Source organism: Eucyclogobius newberryi, unplaced genomic scaffold (assembly GCF_026437365.1).
Source record: "Eucyclogobius newberryi isolate DKJ021-1_F unplaced genomic scaffold, fEucNew1.0.hap1 SCAF_13, whole genome shotgun sequence".
In the NCBI taxonomy this organism is placed as follows: Eukaryota; Metazoa; Chordata; class Actinopteri; order Gobiiformes; family Gobiidae; genus Eucyclogobius; species Eucyclogobius newberryi.
Window position 1 is genome coordinate 9,538,816 of NW_027315757.1, and position 20,249 is coordinate 9,559,064.

General features: G+C 42.4%; 1 protein-coding gene across 1 annotated transcript in view; it reads right to left on the reverse strand.

Moving 5' to 3' along the window:
• Positions 1–4,287: 4,287 nt before the first annotated feature.
• cacna1ha (calcium channel, voltage-dependent, T type, alpha 1H subunit a) overlaps positions 4,288–20,249 on the reverse strand; it is a 181,412-nt gene continuing 165,450 nt past the window's right edge. The window contains exons 35-39 of the mRNA XM_072442502.1: positions 19,183–19,341; positions 18,477–18,626; positions 17,451–17,610; positions 14,057–14,211; positions 4,288–6,194 (exon numbers count right to left, since the gene is read on the reverse strand). Coding sequence (XP_072298603.1) covers positions 4,842–6,194; positions 14,057–14,211; positions 17,451–17,610; positions 18,477–18,626; positions 19,183–19,341 — 1,977 coding nt within the window. The 3' untranslated portion in view covers positions 4,288–4,841. The remainder of the gene's footprint in view (positions 6,195–14,056; positions 14,212–17,450; positions 17,611–18,476; positions 18,627–19,182; positions 19,342–20,249) is intronic.

Below are 20,249 nucleotides of genomic sequence, written 5' to 3' on the forward strand. Positions count from 1 at the left end.
TATGTGTGTGTGTGAGTGTGTATGTGTGTCAGTGTGTGTGTGTGTGTGTGAGTGTGTATGTGTGTCAGTGTCTGTGTGAGTGTGAGAGTGTGTATGTGTGTGTGTGAGTGTGTATGTGTGTGTGTGAGAGTGTGTATGTGTGTGTGTGAGTGTGAGAGTGTGTATGTGTGTGTGAGTGTGTATGTGTGTGTGTGAGAGTGTGTATGTGTGTGTGTGAGTGTGTATGTGTGTGTGTGAGAGTGTGTATGTGTGTGTGTGAGTGTGTATGTGTGTCAGTGTGTGTGTGTGTGTGTGTGAGTGTGTATGTGTGTCAGTGTCTGTGTGAGTGTGAGAGTGTGTATGTGTGTGTGTGAGTGTGTATGTGTGTCAGTGTGTGTGTGTGTGTGTGTGAGTGTGTATGTGTGTCAGTGTCTGTGAGTGTGTGTGAGTGTGTATGTGTGTGTGTGAGAGTGTGTATGTGTGTGTGTGAGTGTGTATGTGTGTCAGTGTGTGTGTGTGTGTGTGTGAGTGTGTATGTGTGTCAGTGTCTGTGAGTGTGTGTGAGTGTGTATGTGTGTGTGTGAGAGTGTGTATGTGTGTGTGTGAGTGTGTATGTGTGTCAGTGTGTGTGTGTGTGTGTGTGAGTGTGTATGTGTGTCAGTGTCTGTGAGTGTGTGAGAGTGTGTATGAGTGTGTATGTGTGTGTGAGAGTGTGTATGTGTGTGTGTGAGAGTGTGTATGTGTGTGTGTGTGAGTGTGTATGTGTGTGTGTGAGAGTGTGTATGTGTGTCAGTGTGTGTGTGTGTGTGTGAGTGTGTATGTGTGTCAGTGTCTGTGTGAGTGTGAGAGTGTGTATGTGTGTGTGTGAGTGTGTATGTGTGTGTGTGAGAGTGTATGTGTGTGTGTGAGTGTGAGAGTGTGTATGTGTGTGTGTGAGTGTGTATGTGTGTGTGTGAGAGTGTGTATGTGTGTGTGTGAGAGTGTGTATGTGTGTGTGTGAGTGTGTATGTGTGTCAGTGTCTGTGTGAGTGTGAGAGTGTGTATGTGTGTGTGTGAGTGTGTATGTGTGTCAGTGTGTGTGTGAGTGTGTGTGAGTGTGTATGTGTGTCAGTGTGTGAGTGTGTCTGTGTGAGTGTGTGAGAGTGTGTATGTGTGTGTGTGAGTGTGTGAGAGTGTGTATGTGTGTGTGTGAGTGTGTATGTGTGTGTGTGAGAGTGTGTATGTGTGTGTGTGAGTGTGTATGTGTGTCAGTGTGTGTGTGTGTGTGTGAGTGTGTATGTGTGTCAGTGTCTGTGTGAGTGTGAGAGTGTGTATGTGTGTGTGTGAGTGTGTATGTGTGTGTGTGAGAGTGTGTATGTGTGTGTGTGAGTGTGAGAGTGTGTATGTGTGTGTGTGAGTGTGTATGTGTGTGTGTGAGAGTGTGTATGTGTGTGTGTGAGTGTGTATGTGTGTCAGTGTGTGTGTGTGTGTGTGAGTGTGTATGTGTGTCAGTGTCTGTGTGAGTGTGAGAGTGTGTATGTGTGTGTGTGAGTGTGTATGTGTGTCAGTGTGTGTGTGAGTGTGTGTGAGTGTGTATGTGTGTCAGTGTGTGAGTGTGTCTGTGTGAGTGTGTGAGAGTGTGTATGTGTGTGTGTGAGTGTGTATGTGTGTGTGTGAGAGTGTGTATGTGTGTGTGTGAGTGTGTATGTGTGTCAGTGTGTGTGTGTGTGTGTGAGTGTGTATGTGTGTCAGTGTCTGTGTGAGAGTGTGTATGTGTGTGTGTGAGTGTGTATGTGTGTGTGTGAGAGTGTGTATGTGTGTGTGTGAGTGTGTATGTGTGTCAGTGTGTGTGTGTGTGAGTGTGTATGTGTGTCAGTGTCTGTGTGAGTGTGAGAGTGTGTATGTGTGTGTGTGAGTGTGTATGTGTGTCAGTGTGTGTGTGAGTGTGTGTGAGTGTGTATGTGTGTCAGTGTGTGAGTGTGTCTGTGTGAGTGTGTGAGAGTGTGTATGTGTGTGTGTGAGTGTGTATGTGTGTGTGTGAGAGTGTGTATGTGTGTGTGTGAGTGTGTATGTGTGTCAGTGTGTGAGAGTGTGTGTGAGAGTGTGTGAGAGTGTGTATGTGTGTGTGTGTGAGTGTCTGTGTGTGAGAGTGTGTGAGAGTGTGTCTGTATGTGAGTGTGTGTGAGTGTGTATGTGTGTCAGTGTGTGAGTGTGTGTCAGTGTGTGTGTGAGAGTGTGTGAGAGTGTGTCTGTATGTGAGAGTGTCTGTGTGTGAGAGTGTGTGAGAGTGTGTCTGTATGTGAGAGTGTCTGTGTGTGAGAGTGTGTGAGTGTGTGTGTGTGTGTGTCAGTGTGTGTGTGTGTGTGTGTCAGTGTGTGTATGTCAGTGTGTGTATGTGTGTGTGTCAGTGTGTGTGTGTGTGTCAGTGTGTGTGTGTGTGTCAGTGTGTGTGTGTGTGTGTGTGACAGTGTGTGTGTGTGTGTCAGTGTGTGTGTGTGTGTCAGTGTGTGTGTGTGTGTCAGTGTGTGTGTGTGTGTGTGTGACAGTGTGTGTGTGTGTGTCAGTGTGTGTGTGTGTGTGTGTGTCAGTGTGTGTGTGTGTGTCAGTGTGTGTGTGTGTCAGTGTGTGTATGTGTGTGTGTCAGTGTGTATGTGTATGTGTGTGTGTCAGTGTGTGTGTGTGTGTGTGTGTCAGTGTGTGTGTGTGTGTGTGTGTGTCAGTGTGTGTGTGTGTGTGTGTGTGTGTCAGTGTGTGTGTGTGTGTGTATGTGTGTCAGTGTGTGTGTGTGTGTATGTGTGTCAGTGTGTGTGTGTGTGTCAGTGTGTGTGTGTGTCAGTGTGTGTGTGTGTGTGTGTGTGTGTCAGTGTGTGTGTGTGTGTGTGTCAGTGTGTGTGTGTGTGTGTGTCAGTGTGTGTGTGTGTCAGTGTGTGTGTGTGTGTGTATGTGTGTGTGTGTGTGTATGTGTGTCAGTGTGTGTGTGTGTGTCAGTGTGTGTGTGTGTGTGTGTCAGTGCGTGTGTGTGTGTGTGTCAGTGTGTGTGTGTGTGTGTGTGTGTGTGTGTCAGTGTGTGTGTGTGTGTGTGTCAGTGTGTGTGTGTGTGTCAGTGTATGTGTGTGTCAGTGTGTGTGTGTGTGTGTGTGTGTGTGTGTGTGTGTCAGTGTGTGTGTGTGTGTGTTCCTCATGACGAGCCCGTGTCGTCTGCCGCTCTGAGAAGCTCGTGAAGATGATCAGCTTCAGGACAATCAGCCAATCACAGTGCCTCCTGCAGCTCGCTCTCCTCTGCTTTACTGCGCTGCACTTCGGCTGAACAGCGTACATTAAATTAAACTCTTCCTATGTCTGTATATAAATATATACTATAGTATATGGATAGATAAAGTTGTTCCCTGCACTACAGGTGATGTGGTCATGGTGGTAAAGAGTCAAAGCACTTTGGTTGTGCACGTGAGTGAGTTAAGGACGCCGTCCCAGCAGCTGCCTTAGCAAAGGGATCTGTACCGAGGGGTCAGAGGCCGCTCCTCATGCACCTACACCACTGTACAAATTGTGCTGTGCTCGGAGAAAGGTATGGCTTGTTAGGAGACATTCTTCTCATTCATACGCATGATGATGGAGATGGAGGAAACTGCAGTGTTTATGCATGCTAAAGGAACATCAGGATGACAGTGAGCAGAGTCTGACCTCGCCACACTCTGCAGCCACGCGCAGCTCCAGCACCCACAGAGCGTCTGCAGGTCCAGGTCTATATCATACAAAGTAGTCTGCCGCGCGCAGCTGAGCGGAGCATCCAGGTTACTAGGTTTCCACAAGTATTAGATTATTATTGCACTCTGGCTACACAAATTCAATAGTTTGGTTGTCTTAAGATGCACAAAAACACTTAATGGTGTCAAAGATGATCCGACCTACAGCAGCTTTAGAGAGAAGCTCAGTGACGACGGCCAATGAAAAGGGATCGAATGCTTTATTACAGCATTTACAGCCAGAATAACACTGACCACACTCATTATCATATCATTAAGAGAAGTGAACGTTTAATCTTTAGTCTTTAGTCACTGAGCCTGCGTCTCTCCACTGATCAAGAGCCCAGATACACAGAAATGGGACACGGCTACACAAAACACGCCTCCATCCTCTGGTTTCAAATGTAAAAAAATAAAAGCCTTCTCTGGAGCATCAGCTCTCACGTCTGAGAGACTTAGACTCACTTCTCTCGCTTTTTTGAAATGAAACATACATTCACGTAAGGACAACAGAGGATAAACAAGCAACTTGAAATTCAAATTTGTGTGCAAAAACATGTTAGATTTCTATAAAAATATGTGCATATGGATAGAGCTATTTTAATCTCACCAAATACAGTATTTTCTTCTTATTTACACTGCACATCCACAGAGAAACATGGTCTACAGCGGCGTCCTGCTCGCTCTCTGTTGTCCAAACACTCCTGCTCTGATCAATGTGATCCAGGAGCCCAGGGCAGCACAGCTCCTGTAGGACACCTCAAGTTGCATATCCCACATTTCCCCCACGCTGCGCATAAAAGGTCATCGATTATCAGCCAGACGCTGCTTCCTGATTGGCCCGCGTGGGTAAAGACAGTGAGTCAAGATTTAAAAAAAAATACAAATGAAAACTTTGGCTACGGAGTTTGGTGGCTTCAGTTCTGGTGCAAACTTATTAGCGTTACTCCAAAATGCACCGTATACAGTGGATGCTGTCACCAGTACAGCATCAGTGGTTTTGTAGTTCCGCAAAATCCAGCTCCTATAAAAACATCTTCATAATTGTCAGTGTCAAAACAAAAGTCAATAGTTCTGTGGTCACAGCCCCTCCTCCACAATGTCAGAGGTGAGTTTACTTCCTGAAGACAACACTCCTGTTCACTGTGCAGTCCTGCGGTTCTTGGCGCTGAAGCCCGGGCTGCTCCTCAGTCTGTTGTCAAAAGGAGAGGAGCAGCTCGCACTGTCGCTGTCTGACAGGCCGGGCTGCAGGCCGCTCATGTAGCGAGTCTGCGGCTGATCGAAGGTGAACTGTGGGAGAGAGCTGTAGTCCCCTGGGTGAGGAGAGTGTCGGGGTGACGGACTCTGACCATAGGGCAGGGCACCCAGGGGGGCCCGAGGCTGGATGAATATATTTGGGCTGATGGGGATGTGTGTCTGCGTGGCCCCATGAGGAGGGCTGAAGAGGGCGTGTGTTGGAGTGGAGCCTGCAGAGGGCGCCAGAGTGTGGCTGGGAGAATACGCTTGTAGAGGCGTGAGGATGGGGCTGAGAGGAGACTGTGTGTCTGCACAGGCCTCCTGAGACTGCGTGTGAGGGCTGAGGTCGTATGAAGGCATCCTGCGGCGCAGCAGCATGCTGCAGTCAGACAGTTTGGGGGGCGAGCCTGTGAGAGCAGGGTCTCTCTCTGGCGGAGGCTGGATGGAGATACAGGGCGGGCTCAGCTTCTTCTTCCTGTGACCACCCCCCACAGACTGCACCCGCACAGGGACCTTCTCCGGCCTCTGCCTCTGCTCTGGGGCCTCATCACTGGTGAAGATCAGCTGAGGGAGGCACACCTCGATAGAGTGTCTGCGCTGGTCGTCAGGGAAACCTGCCGTCAGTGTTTTACCCTGGAAGCACTGGTTGTCTGTGCTGAAGCCCTTCTTAAGGTCTCGCTCCTTTGTAGCGTCAGTGAGCAGACTGAGCGTGCTCCGTGAGGCGGGGGCAGGGGCGGAGGTGGGGGCAGGAGCAGAAGGGGCGGGGTCAAAGTGGTGACAGAAGGGAGGGGCATAAGGAGACAGTGAGTGACTCCGACATGTTCTCCCTCGGTCGTCCTGTCCCGCCCCCTCGCTCCACTGGCGACAGGCTGCACTGGTGATGTGGCACACCTCCTCGTCCGCTGGGTCTCGTGCGTCCATCACGGGCCTGGGCCGACGCAGGCTGGCCGGTCGCAGGGGCAGGCGGGGGGACGGCGGAGGAGGGAGGAGTCGGGCGGGTGAGCATGGTGGAGGGGGGAGGGAGGGAGGAGAGGACAGCAGGGCGGGGACAGGAGAGCAGGCAGGAGAGGGAGAGGAGGGTGGCAGAGACAGAGAGGAGGGTGAGGCCGGGGCCAGAGCCGAAGGTGAGGACGGGGGAGGAGGTGGCAGGGGAGAGGGAGCACTCGGCTGATGAGGCAGAGGAGGCGCACGCTGAGGGTTCAGCCTCTCCTGGTGCTCAGAGCTGTGGAACTCCACTGAATCCACTTTGACAGCCACCTGCAACAGAGAGGTACAAGAGGAAAGTCATGAGAGTAATGTAGAGGAAAGTCATGGAGGGTAATGTAGAGGAAAGTCATGGAGAGTAATGTAGAGGAAAGTCATGGAGAGTAATGTAATGTAGAGGAAAGTCATGGAGGGTAATGTAGAGGAAAGTCATGGAGGGTAATGTAGAGGAAAGTCATGGAGAGTAATGTAGAGGAAAGTCATGGAGAGTAATGTAATGTAGAGGAAAGTCATGGAGGGTAATGTAGAGGAAAGTCATGGAGAGTAATGTAGAGGAAAGTCATGGAGGGTAATGTAGAGGAAAGTCATGGAAAGTAATGTAGAGGAAAGTCATGGAGAGTAATGTAGAGGAAAGTCATGGAGAGTAATGTAGAGGAAAGTCATGGAGGGTAATGTAGAGGAAAGTCATGGAAAGTAATGTAGAGGAAAGTCATGGAGAATAATGTAGAGGAAAGTCATGGAGAGTAATGTAGAGGAAAGTCATGGAGAGTAATGTAGAGGAAAGTCATGGAGAATAATGTAGAGGAAAGTCATGGAGAGTAATGTAGAGGAAAGTCATGGAGGGTAATGTAGAGGAAAGTCATGGAGTAATGTAGAGGAAAGTCATGGAGAGTAATGTAGAGGAAAGTCATGGAGGGTAATGTAGAGGAAAGTCATGGAGGGTAATGTAATGTAGAGGAAAGTCATGGAGGGTAATGTAGAGGAAAGTCATGGAGAGTAATGTAGAGGAAAGTCATGGAGAGTAATGTAGAGGAAAGTCATGGAGGGTAATGTAGAGGAAAGTCATGGAAAGTAATGTAGAGGAAAGTCATGGAGAGTAATGTAGAGGAAAGTCATGGAGAGTAATGTAGAGGAAAGTCATGGAGGGTAATGTAGAGGAAAGTCATGGAAAGTAATGTAGAGGAAAGTCATGGAGAATAATGTAGAGGAAAGTCATGGAGAGTAATGTAGAGGAAAGTCATGGAGAGTAATGTAGAGGAAAGTCATGGAGAATAATGTAGAGGAAAGTCATGGAGAGTAATGTAGAGGAAAGTCATGGAGTAATGTAGAGGAAAGTCATGGAGAGTAATGTAGAGGAAAGTCATGGAGGGTAATGTAGAGGAAAGTCATGGAGGGTAATGTAATGTAGAGGAAAGTCATGGAGGGTAATGTAGAGGAAAGTCATGAAGAGTAATGTAGAGGAAAGTCATGGAGGGTAATGTAGAGGAAAGTCATGGAAAGTAATGTAGAGGAAAGTCATGGAGAGTAATGTAGAGGAAAGTCATGGAGAGTAATGTAGAGGAAAGTCATGGAGGGTAATGTAGAGGAAAGTCATGGAGGGTAATGTAATGTAGAGGAAAGTCATGGAGGGTAATGTAGAGGAAAGTCATGGAGAGTAATGTAGAGGAAAGTCATGGAGGGTAATGTAGAGGAAAGTCATGGAAAGTAATGTAGAGGAAAGTCATGGAGGGTAATGTAGAGGAAAGTCATGGAGAGTAATGTAGAGGAAAGTCATGGAGAGTAATGTAATGTAGAGGAAAGTCATGGAGGGTAATGTAGAGGAAAGTCATGGAGGGTAATGTAGAGGAAAGTCATGGAGAGTAATGTAGAGGAAAGTCATGGAGAGTAATGTAATGTAGAGGAAAGTCATGGAGGGTAATGTAGAGGAAAGTCATGGAGAGTAATGTAGAGGAAAGTCATGGAGGGTAATGTAGAGGAAAGTCATGGAAAGTAATGTAGAGGAAAGTCATGGAGAGTAATGTAGAGGAAAGTCATGGAGAGTAATGTAGAGGAAAGTCATGGAGGGTAATGTAGAGGAAAGTCATGGAAAGTAATGTAGAGGAAAGTCATGGAGAATAATGTAGAGGAAAGTCATGGAGAGTAATGTAGAGGAAAGTCATGGAGAGTAATGTAGAGGAAAGTCATGGAGAATAATGTAGAGGAAAGTCATGGAGAGTAATGTAGAGGAAAGTCATGGAGGGTAATGTAGAGGAAAGTCATGGAGTAATGTAGAGGAAAGTCATGGAGAGTAATGTAGAGGAAAGTCATGGAGGGTAATGTAGAGGAAAGTCATGGAGGGTAATGTAATGTAGAGGAAAGTCATGGAGGGTAATGTAGAGGAAAGTCATGGAGAGTAATGTAGAGGAAAGTCATGGAGAGTAATGTAGAGGAAAGTCATGGAGGGTAATGTAGAGGAAAGTCATGGAAAGTAATGTAGAGGAAAGTCATGGAGAGTAATGTAGAGGAAAGTCATGGAGGGTAATGTAGAGGAAAGTCATGGAAAGTAATGTAGAGGAAAGTCATGGAGAATAATGTAGAGGAAAGTCATGGAGAGTAATGTAGAGGAAAGTCATGGAGAGTAATGTAGAGGAAAGTCATGGAGAATAATGTAGAGGAAAGTCATGGAGAGTAATGTAGAGGAAAGTCATGGAGTAATGTAGAGGAAAGTCATGGAGAGTAATGTAGAGGAAAGTCATGGAGGGTAATGTAGAGGAAAGTCATGGAGGGTAATGTAATGTAGAGGAAAGTCATGGAGGGTAATGTAGAGGAAAGTCATGGAGAGTAATGTAGAGGAAAGTCATGGAGGGTAATGTAGAGGAAAGTCATGGAAAGTAATGTAGAGGAAAGTCATGGAGAGTAATGTAGAGGAAAGTCATGGAGAGTAATGTAGAGGAAAGTCATGGAGGGTAATGTAGAGGAAAGTCATGGAGGGTAATGTAATGTAGAGGAAAGTCATGGAGGGTAATGTAGAGGAAAGTCATGGAGAGTAATGTAGAGGAAAGTCATGGAGGGTAATGTAGAGGAAAGTCATGGAAAGTAATGTAGAGGAAAGTCATTGAGAGTAATGTAGAGGAAAGTCATGGAGAGTAATGTAGAGGAAAGTCATGGAGGGTAATGTAGAGGAAAGTCATGGAGAGTAATGTAGAGGAAAGTCATGGAGAGTAATGTAGAGGAAAGTCATGGAGAGTAATGTAGAGGAAAGTCATGGAGAGTAATGTAGAGGAAAGTCATGGAGAGTAATGTAGAGGAAAGTCATGGAGAGTAATGTAGAGGAAAGTCATGGAGAGTAATGTAGAGGAAAGTCATGGAGAGTAATGTAGAGGAAAGTCATGGAGAGTAATGTAGAGGAAAGTCATGGAGAGTAGAGGAAAGTAGTATGGAGTCTACACTAGTCAAGGTTGATATAGTCATATGGAGCTTTTTTTATCACCATTGTCATGACCAAAATAACTGCTGAGAGTTTGAAATATTATAAACATGTAACATAGTATTATAAATAACACAGTATTATAAATAACACAGTATTATAAATAACACAGTATTATAAATAACAGTATTATAAATAACACAGTATTATAAATAACACAGTATTATAAATAACACAGTATTATAAATAACACAGTATTATAAATAACACAGTATTATAAATAACACAGTATTATAAATAACACAGTATTATATATAACATAGTATTATAAATAACACATTATAAATAACACAGTATTATAAATAACACAGTATTATAAATAACACATTATAAATAACACAGTATTGTAAATAACACAGTATTATAAATAACACAGTATTATAAATAACACAGTATTATAAATAACACAGTATTATAAATAACACAGTATAACATAGTATTATAAATAACACAGTATTATAAATAACACAGTATTATAAATAACACAGTATTATAAATAACACAGTATTATAAATAACATAGTATTATAAATAACACAGTATTATATATAACACAGTATTATATATAACACAGTATTATATATAACACAGTATTATAAATAACACAGTATTATAAATAACACAGTATTATAAATAACACAGTATTGTAAATAACAGTATTGTAAATAACACAGTATTATAAATAACACAGTATTATAAATAACACAGTATTATAAATAACACAGTATTATAAATAACACAGTATTATAAATAACAGTATTATAAATAACACAGTATTATAAATAACAGTATTATAAATAACACAGTATTATAAATAAAACAGTATTATAAATAACACAGTATTATAAATAACACAGTATTATAAATAACACAGTATTATAAATAAAACAGTATTATAAATAAAACAGTATTATAAATAACACAGTATTATAAATAACAGTATTATAAATAACAGTATTATAAATAACAGTATTATAAATAACACAGTATTATAAATAACACAGTATTATAAATAACACAGTATTATAAATAACACAGTATTATAAATAAAACAGTATTATAAATAACACAGTATTATAAATAACACAGTATTATAAATAACACAGTATTATAAATAACACAGTATTATAAATAACACAGTTTTATAAATAACAGTATTATAAATAACACAGTATTATAAATAACACAGTATTATAAATAACACAGTATTATAAATAACAGTATTATAAATAACACAGTATTATAAATAACACAGTATTATAAATAACACAGTATTATAAATAACACAGTATTATAAATAACAGTATTATAAATAACACAGTATTATAAATAACACAGTATTATAAATAACACAGTATTATAAATAAGATCCATGTCGGTGGGTTCCTCATTCGTTCAGTCGTGATCCATCTTAGAACACGTTTTAAAGGTGGTCACCTGGACACGTTTACATTTCAGAAGTCAGTCAGATTATAATAAAGGATTATTATAGAGGGTCGTGCGTTAAAAGTCCAGTTGCTCAGATCAGCAGATTGAAAATGACGTTCGGCTGGAAGTGGGAATGTCCAGAAGAACACTGTCCAGATGAACACGGTCCAGGACACTGTCCTGATGAACACTGTCCAAAAGAACACTGTCCAGAAGAACACTGTGCAGATGAACACTGTCCAGAAGAACACTGTCTAGATGAACACTGTCCAGAAGAACACTGTGCAGAAGAACACTGTGCAGATGAACACTGTCCAGATGAACACTGTGCAGATGAACACTGTCCAGAAGAACACTGTGCAGATGAACACTGTCCAGAAGAACACTGTCTAGATGAACACTGTCCAGAAGAACACTGTGCAGAAGAACACTGTGCAGATGAACACTGTCCAGATGAACACTGTCCAGATGAACACTGTCCAGGACACTGTCCAGATGAACACTGTCCAGAAGAACACTGTGCAGATGAACACTGTCCAGATGAACACTGTCCAGAACACTGTCCAGAACACTGTCCAGAACACTGTCCAGATGAACACTGTCCAGATGAACACTGTCCAGAAGAACACTGTCCAGATGAACACTGTCCAGAAGAACACTGTCTAGATGAACACTGTCCAGAAGAACACTGTCCAGAAGAACACTGTGCAGATGAACACTGTCCAGATGAACACTGTCCAGAACACTGTCCAGATGAACACTGTCCAGATGAACACTGTCCAGAAGAACACTGTCCAGAAGAACACTGTCTAGATGAACACTGTCCAGAAGAACACTGTGCAGAAGAACACTGTGCAGAAGAACACTGTCCAGATGAACACTGTCCAGGACACTGTCCAGATGAACACTGTCCAGAAGAACACTGTCCAGAAGAACACTGTCCAGATGAACACTGTCGAGATGAACACTGCCCAGGACACTGTCCAGATGAACACTGTCCAGAAGAACACTGTCCAGAAGAACACTGTCCAGATGAACACTGTCGAGATGAACACTGCCCAGGACACTGTCCAGATGAACACTGTCCAGAAGAACACTGTCCAGATGAACACTGTCCAGATGAACACTGTCCAGAAGAACACTGTCCAGAACACTGTCCAGATGAACACTGTCCAGATGAACACTGTCCAGATGAACACTGTCCAGGACACTGTCCAGAACACTGTCCAGATGAACACTGTCCAGAACACTGTCCAGAACAATGTCCAGAACAACACTGTCCAGAAGAACACTGTCCAGAAGAACACTGTCCAGGACACTGTCCAGATGAACACTGTCCAGAACACTGTCCAGAACACTGTCCAGAACAACACTGTCCAGATGAACACTGTCCAGAACACTGTCCAGATGAACACTGTCCAGAAGAACACTGTCCAGAAGAACACTGTCCAGGACACTGTCCAGATGAACACTGTCCAGAACACTGTCCAGAACACTGTCCAGAAGAACACTGTCCAGAAGAACACTGTCCAGAAGAACACTGTCCAGATGAACACTGTCCAGAACACTGTCCAGAAGAACACTGTCCAGAAGAACACTGTCCAGATGAACACTGTCCAGATGAACACTGTCCAGAACACTGTCCAGAAGAACACTGTCCAGAAGAACACTGTCCAGAACACTGTCCAGATGAACACTGTCCAGAAGAACACTGTCCAGATGAACACTGTCCAGATGAACACTGTCCAGATGAACACTGTCCAGAACACTGTCCAGAAGAACACTGTCCAGAAGAACACTGTCCAGAAGAACACTGTCCAGAAGAACACTGTCCAGATGAACACTGTCCAGAAGAACACTGTCCAGAAGAACACTGTCCAGAACACTGTCCAGAACACTGTCCAGATGAACACTGTCCAGATGAACACTGTCCAGAACACTGTCCAGAAGAACACTGTCCAGAAGAACACTGTCCAGAAGAACACTGTCCAGATGAACACTGTCCAGAACACTGTCCAGAAGAACACTGTCCAGAAGAACACTGTCCAGAACACTGTCCAGATGAACACTGTCCAGAAGAACACTGTCCAGATGAACACTGTCCAGATGAACACTGTCCAGATGAACACTGTCCAGAACACTGTCCAGAAGAACACTGTCCAGAAGAACACTGTCCAGAACACTGTCCAGATGAACACTGTCCAGAAGAACACTGTCCAGAACACTGTCCAGATGAACACTGTCCAGAAGAACACTGTCCAGAAGAACACTGTCCAGATGAACACTGTCCAGAAGAACACTGTCCAGATGAACACTGTCCAGAAGAACACTGTCCAGAAGAACACTGTCCAGAACACTGTCCAGAACACTGTCCAGATGAACACTGTCCAGATGAACACTGTCCAGAACACTGTCCAGAAGAACACTGTCCAGAAGAACACTGTCCAGAAGAACACTGTCCAGATGAACACTGTCCAGAACACTGTCCAGAAGAACACTGTCCAGAAGAACACTGTCCAGAACACTGTCCAGATGAACACTGTCCAGAAGAACACTGTCCAGATGAACACTGTCCAGATGAACACTGTCCAGATGAACACTGTCCAGAACACTGTCCAGAAGAACACTGTCCAGAAGAACACTGTCCAGAACACTGTCCAGATGAACACTGTCCAGAAGAACACTGTCCAGAAGAACACTGTCCAGATGAACACTGTCCAGAAGAACACTGTCCAGAAGAACACTGTCTAGATGAACACTGTCCAGAAGAACACTGTCCAGAACACTGTCCAGAAGAACACTGTCCAGAAGAACACTGTCCAGAACACTGTCCAGATGAACACTGTCCAGAAGAACACTGTCCAGAAGAACACTGTCCAGAAGAACACTGTCCAGAAGAACACTGTCCAGATGAACACTGTCCAGAAGAACACTGTCCAGAAGAACACTGTCCAGATGAACACTGTCCAGAAGAACACTGTCCAGAAGAACACTGTCCAGAACACTGTCCAGAACACTGTCCAGAACACTGTCCAGATGAACACTGTCCAGAACACTGTCCAGAAGAACACTGTCCAGAAGAACACTGTCCAGAACACTGTCCAGAAGAACACTGTCCAGAAGAACACTGTCCAGGAATACCATTGAGTCCCATGTTATTTTACAAAAGTGAAGTAGAATCATGGATAAGTCGCTTTGTTCTGCACATTATCTTGATGATACAAAATGACACTTGTCCTCACCTGTCGGCGCAGGGCTCGGGGGGAGGGGCTGGGGGTGGGCGGGGCAATGCGGGGCGGGGCCTGAGGGGGGCTCGGCTGGTGGAGGGGGGACATGTCGGGGACTTGGAGCAGAGAGCGCCTCTCACACGGCTGGGACCGGACCGATGTCACCGAGCCTGACGACAGAGAGTCAACTTTAGACCAGCAGCAGTGTCAGTACTTTTAATCACCAGCAGAGGTGGGTAGTACTCAGATACATTTACTCAAGTACACATCTTTGAGTAGTCTTCTGCCAGCATACTTTTACTGCTACTTGTGTAATGTATTTGACAGTGTAACAGTGCATACTTATTTGGTAACTCTTAAAACCAGTATTTGTACTTGTTTTTCCTCATTTTTGTGGTTTATTCTTTGAAACTATCAGACATTATGCTTTGATTTTTGTATTTATCTTTATGTTTTGTTCTTCCTATTACATTTACTTCCAATTATAAATCAGATATTACATACAATTTGACTCTTACTTGAATAATAATATCATTTTAAAGTAACTGGAGCACAGCTTTTGCCTCCTCTACCCACCTCTAATCACCAGGGAAATACTGCATCGTTCATCATTTGCTATAAACAATCCAAGGTTTATAAAAAGGCATCAAAAACACAAGATAGTAGGGTTGACTGCTACATTGTGCTCTATGTAGCCCACATATCATGCATGCCGTTTGCAGTACATGCATAATTATATGGCCATCAACTCAAGGAAAATGACTCATTCATAACCACGTTTTCTGTTCTAGAGCCAACACTTTACCTTGACATTATGGAAAAGTATTTCAGTACTGCATGTAAAAGTATAACGATCACCCGCGTACTCGTGCATTAATTTCAAATACAAAACCAACTGTTAAAATAAAGTGTTGTCTGGGTAAAACTAGTTCAAAAGTTCAACTGAAATCCTGGTTAGAATCAAATGCATTTTAAAGGCGCTATTGTACTTTTCTAACTGCCAAGCGCTCGTTTCCACTCAGATGTTGTTCCTTTGGCTGGAATGTTCCGCAGTGTGGCATTAAAGTCACCGGCCTCTAACGGAATAAAGGTAAGATTAGAAACAGTATGTTTAATGCCATGCTGTGGAACATTCCAGGCACGGCTATTAGGCCTGGTTTAATCAGTCAAATAATACTGATATCTAATGTTTAGCTTGCTGCTTTGGCAGATTATCCATTTATGCCGATATTTAGAAATTAAAATACATGTATATTTAAAGGGCGTATGACAGGTTATTACGATTTTCTAAATTTTACTTCGTTTGGTGTATTCATACCTCTTGTAAATTTTAGTTTTAGACCAATCAAGTAGGTATTTGTGGAGAAAAGTAGAAAAATCTGTAGAAAATGACAGGAAGTGACATCACTCTAGAGACACTCATTCCAGTCAAAGTTTATGCAGAATATACCGATACACCAAAAAAACATTAATTGAACTAAAAAAAGTTGCTCTCATATATTTTAATTAGTCAAATAAAATAAAAAAAGCCTAATGGTCACTGGGTAATTTCCTTCTGTGATGTCATCAATTACAAACAGGAAGTGAAATTATAAACCTAAAAAATGTGCTATTCTGGATTTCTGGAATATTTTTTTTTCATGAATTTTTTGCAAAACTCAAAATATATTTATCTCAACTGCATTTTAGTTCAAAAAGTCATCCAACCTGTCAGAGGCACTTTATGTTGTAGTAAAGATCACAAATCAACTTTTCTCTTTAGTTAAAATAATAATGTATTTAACTGGGATGTACACTTATTTGTTGTATGATTCAGTAAACATACGAACGTGTCATTTGCTTAATAATGTTTTTCTATTTCCATTTTTCCTCATTAATGTGTCACAAAAACACAAATGTGATGCACTGGGGACAAACTGAGAACGACACAATGGTCACTGCTCGAGAAATATCGGCAACATCGGTCAAATTTGGTCGATATCATATTGGAACTGATCTATATCACATTTTTTAAAAGCAATAGCATCGCCATGGAGACCCCAATCACAAAGGTTCCATGGTGCGCCTTTAAAGAGACATTTCAGACTATAGCAGAGTGTCATTGTAACCAGGATGTCCAAGCAGCATTCCTACTACATAATGCTACTACATAATGCTACTACATAATGCTACTACATAATGCTACTACATAATGCTACTACATAATGCTACTACATAATGCTACTACATAATGCTACTACAATCCTGTGCAAATACTTCGCAATCTATCATCTCTGAAAGGACGGGAAAAGATCATCGCAAACTTCATATCGCCACAAACTGCAAAGCCACTGTCAGTTATAACACATGCACCATTCAAAAGCCAATTCCCGTCGATATAACAACCGCACGTTTCTTTTCTGCGTTTGGGGGCGTGGCTTTGCGGTTTGTCCGGCTTGTGTTGCAGGGTTCGTTTGAGGGCTGAGCGGATGAGTTGTGTGAAGGCAGCTGCTGTTCACTTGCTTCAGCTCATCCACTGCTGCAGTACCTTTGACAGAGCCGGGCCTGTGCCTACAGTCTGACTGCAGACAGAACAGCAGGGTCAGTGCTCCATTCCCACCTCCCAAGGGTTTAGACCAGTGCCTCCCAACCACTGTGGGACGGGCCTGTTCAGCATACTACATGTGCTCCCCTACTGTACATGCATCGTTTTGTTTTATTCTTAAGAACGTCAAGTAAATATACTATGAACAATGCAATTAAATATAGTAGCTTTCTTCCAATAATATTTCACTGTATGGCATTAAAGGCACAGTACCAGTGTTATTGATTTAACATTACTTTCCTAATGTATTCGGAGCATCCTAATTATTCTCCGCAATGAGTTTAGAAGAGCTTTTTTTTTACAACTTTTAGAGCTTTTTCAGTAAAGCTAGCAAACATTAGCATGCCAACGGCCACGCAGAGGATAAAATGCTGTAAAATTAGATACAGACAACGCACAGCAGACTAATTTTGACAATATGAGCTGTTTTTACAATTTATCTGTACAGGGCAAGATGGGTTTGACTTTATATTACATGAATCAAATATTTTAAACTTGTATCTTTAAAGAGACTAGCAGGTGAGGCCAGTAGTAAAGTGGCGGGTCAGATTTGTGGAGCGGCTATCCTGGTCACATATAAGAAATCATGTTTTTTATTTTTAAACATAAAAACATCCACAATTGAACAAATGCAAGATAAGTGTAATGCCATACTGTGGAACTTTAAAGGCAAAGCACTAGCACCTTCATGGAGACAGGTCTCATAGAGCACCTTTAAAAAGATTCCTGAACGTGTTACTATTGTCTCTGGTTGGGAAACACTGATTGAACCACTAATCCATAAACAGTGAATCCTTCACATTCCAGCCTGAAGCAGAGCTGTACCTGAGTGCAGGGGACTCTGCTCCACCTCCTCCAGTGGGTAGGGGGCGCTGGCGGGACGCACAGGCCTGAACATGTAGCTGTCGTTGGGCAGAGAGTGCATCCTGGATACGGACATCTTTGTGGAGGAGGGATCCTGGTCCTTGTAGTGCACCTCATCTTCCTGCAGGGGGCGACACAGACCACACTGTAGGCTCACACATTTATACAGATCATACTGACTCTGTGTGTGGTGCAAAATGAAAGATTTTCTGGCCCCTAGGCTTTATTAGACAGGACACTTTTAGCATGAATTGGGGATGAGAGTGATTCAAACTCTCAACACTGCGGCCGGCTGCACATGGAGCCAGCATATGTGCTTCCACTTTAATCACTCCACCACCAGGCAGCACACAGAGCTGGGGTTTAAAGCAAACCACCACTTTCAAACTGTATAAACTTGAGGAAGACTAAATGGGACTTAAATGTAGGATATTTTCATGCTGTATTTTTTTTTGATTTATGTTTGATTATGTGTCATATTGTGATGACAAACTATGCTTTTGTCAAAAATATAGACATGTGGATCACTATATTATATCTTAACCATTTTAGATCGCAATATCAAATTCACACCACAATGGCTACACGACACTATTTGTATCACCAATTAATAAAAATACAGAGTGGGGAAGCAATAATATCATTTAAAATCAATTAAGACTAACATGTCTCATTTAATAGAAATTTGAGAATAAGAATAATTTATATAAACGTTGCATATATGTTAATATACTGTACTGTAATTAAAACCTCAATGGAAACGACTTAATGAAAAGACATACGTTTATATGGTAATCTTTAGATCCAACAGTGGTTTGTTTTATCTAGAGACAAATCTATTCAAGTTTTTGTCCTCATTTGGATTAATCATTACTTAGAACTACTTTATCCATATTTAGTCTTAAATTCTGACCATGTTTACACTTAATTTAAACCTGCTAAATCCGGGTTTAGAACCAGTGCTCCTCGGAAAGCCATGTTCTGTACTTTGTCCTGTACCTTTGGAGAGTTTGGACACGGCCCGATGTAGGTCCCTCCCACCGAGCTGCTGTTGGACCCAGTGCTCGCTCGCCGCTGGTTCTCTAGCGCCATCTCCAGTTCAATCTCGGCATCGATCTCTGCGTCTTCTTTAGCCTCCTGCAAAAAACCCCAAACAAACAACATTTTAGCATTCAACAAACAACTTCAACATTTTACTTTTACCACTTTTTTCTTGCTTTACCCAGAGGTGGTCAGAGTACTGCTTGAGCGAAAATAAAAGATAAATCAAATATTACTCAAATACAAGTGAAAGTAGCAAATGATAATAATTTGAGTGTTGTGAATGATAACTGTGCAGCTTCCAAAATAATAAAATGTAGTGGGTTACTTCTAAAGACAAGATGCAATAGTACTTTGGTCTGATCTTGTTTGTAGTCAAATTTGTATAAACGATGTAAAAGATTAGATCAGACACATTTGGTTTTGTTGTATATTTACTATCTTACTAACTGACTTTAAATGGGACAAAAGCCGTGGAAAACTGCTACACCAAAGTACTTTTTACTCGGAAATGTAGTGGAGTAGAAAGTATTGCATTTGTCTTTCGAATGTGGTGAAGTCAACGCAAAATAAAGTAAAATGGAGATCCTCAAAGACCTAAGCCCAGCACTGAAGTAAACCGCCCTCGTTTACTGACCACCTCTGGCTTTACCTTGTTGCTTTCCTCCAGGTGCTTCATTAAAACGGCCACCACCACGTTGACCAGGACAAACTGAGCCATGAGCACGAAGGTGACGAAGTAGATGGGAGAGACCAGGGGCAGGTAGGTCATGCAGTGGCCGTCTTCGGGGCGGCATTCTCGCAGCGTGTCCTGAAAAAACAAAAGACATGAGGCGTTAGGACAGCGCTGCAGGACTGCAGGAGCACTTATTTGACTTATAGGAGACTGACTATTATGCTATTTTACAGCTTCTTAGTATTAAAATACAACAAAAGTGCATAATGTATATCATCATTTTACATTTTGTTCATTGTAAACTGCAATATTGATCTAAAACAGCTTAGTAATAGAGACAGGTCCAGTCACTTCCTGTTCAAAACTGCAGAACTGATAAGCCCCGCCCCTTCATAGTGACGTTTCACTGTAACAAGCAGCAGATTGTCATTTACATGTTTAACTTTTTTTTTTTAAGTGGCTATAAGAGACATATTAGAACCAAACCTGTATCACTCGAAGTCTAACTAAGTACAGGGGTGTGGGCGGGGATAGGGGTAAGGTGAAAATAGGAATTTTTGGAGCACTCGAGCCTCAGTTGTTACAGTATGCTGCATTAGCGATATATTTATGCTCAAAAAGGAGTAGAGAGAAGTACAAACTTAACATCTTTCCTGTAGTACATGATATTGTGGTACAGTTATAACAAGGCTACAAGATATACCAGTTTACTTTTGTTTCACACTGTAAGTAATTAATGTATTTGCAGTGAATTTCATCCTCAGTCTGAGTATTTGTTTTAAATATATTATGTTAATAGAGGACAATTCTGTGGCTCCTCATTCCATAAATCAACCCCGCATCGAGAGACACATTTTTATCTATTTTTCATAAATACAGGATTAACTTAAACATGCAGGAATCAATCGAAATACAACTTGGAGTAAAAATCAGATTGCAGTTATTTTTGCACAATATGTCCCCTTTAAAGCTGCATTGTGACGCTATACCATGTTATTGCCCTTTAAACCTCTCCATTCTGCCTTGACTCATTTACAGATGTT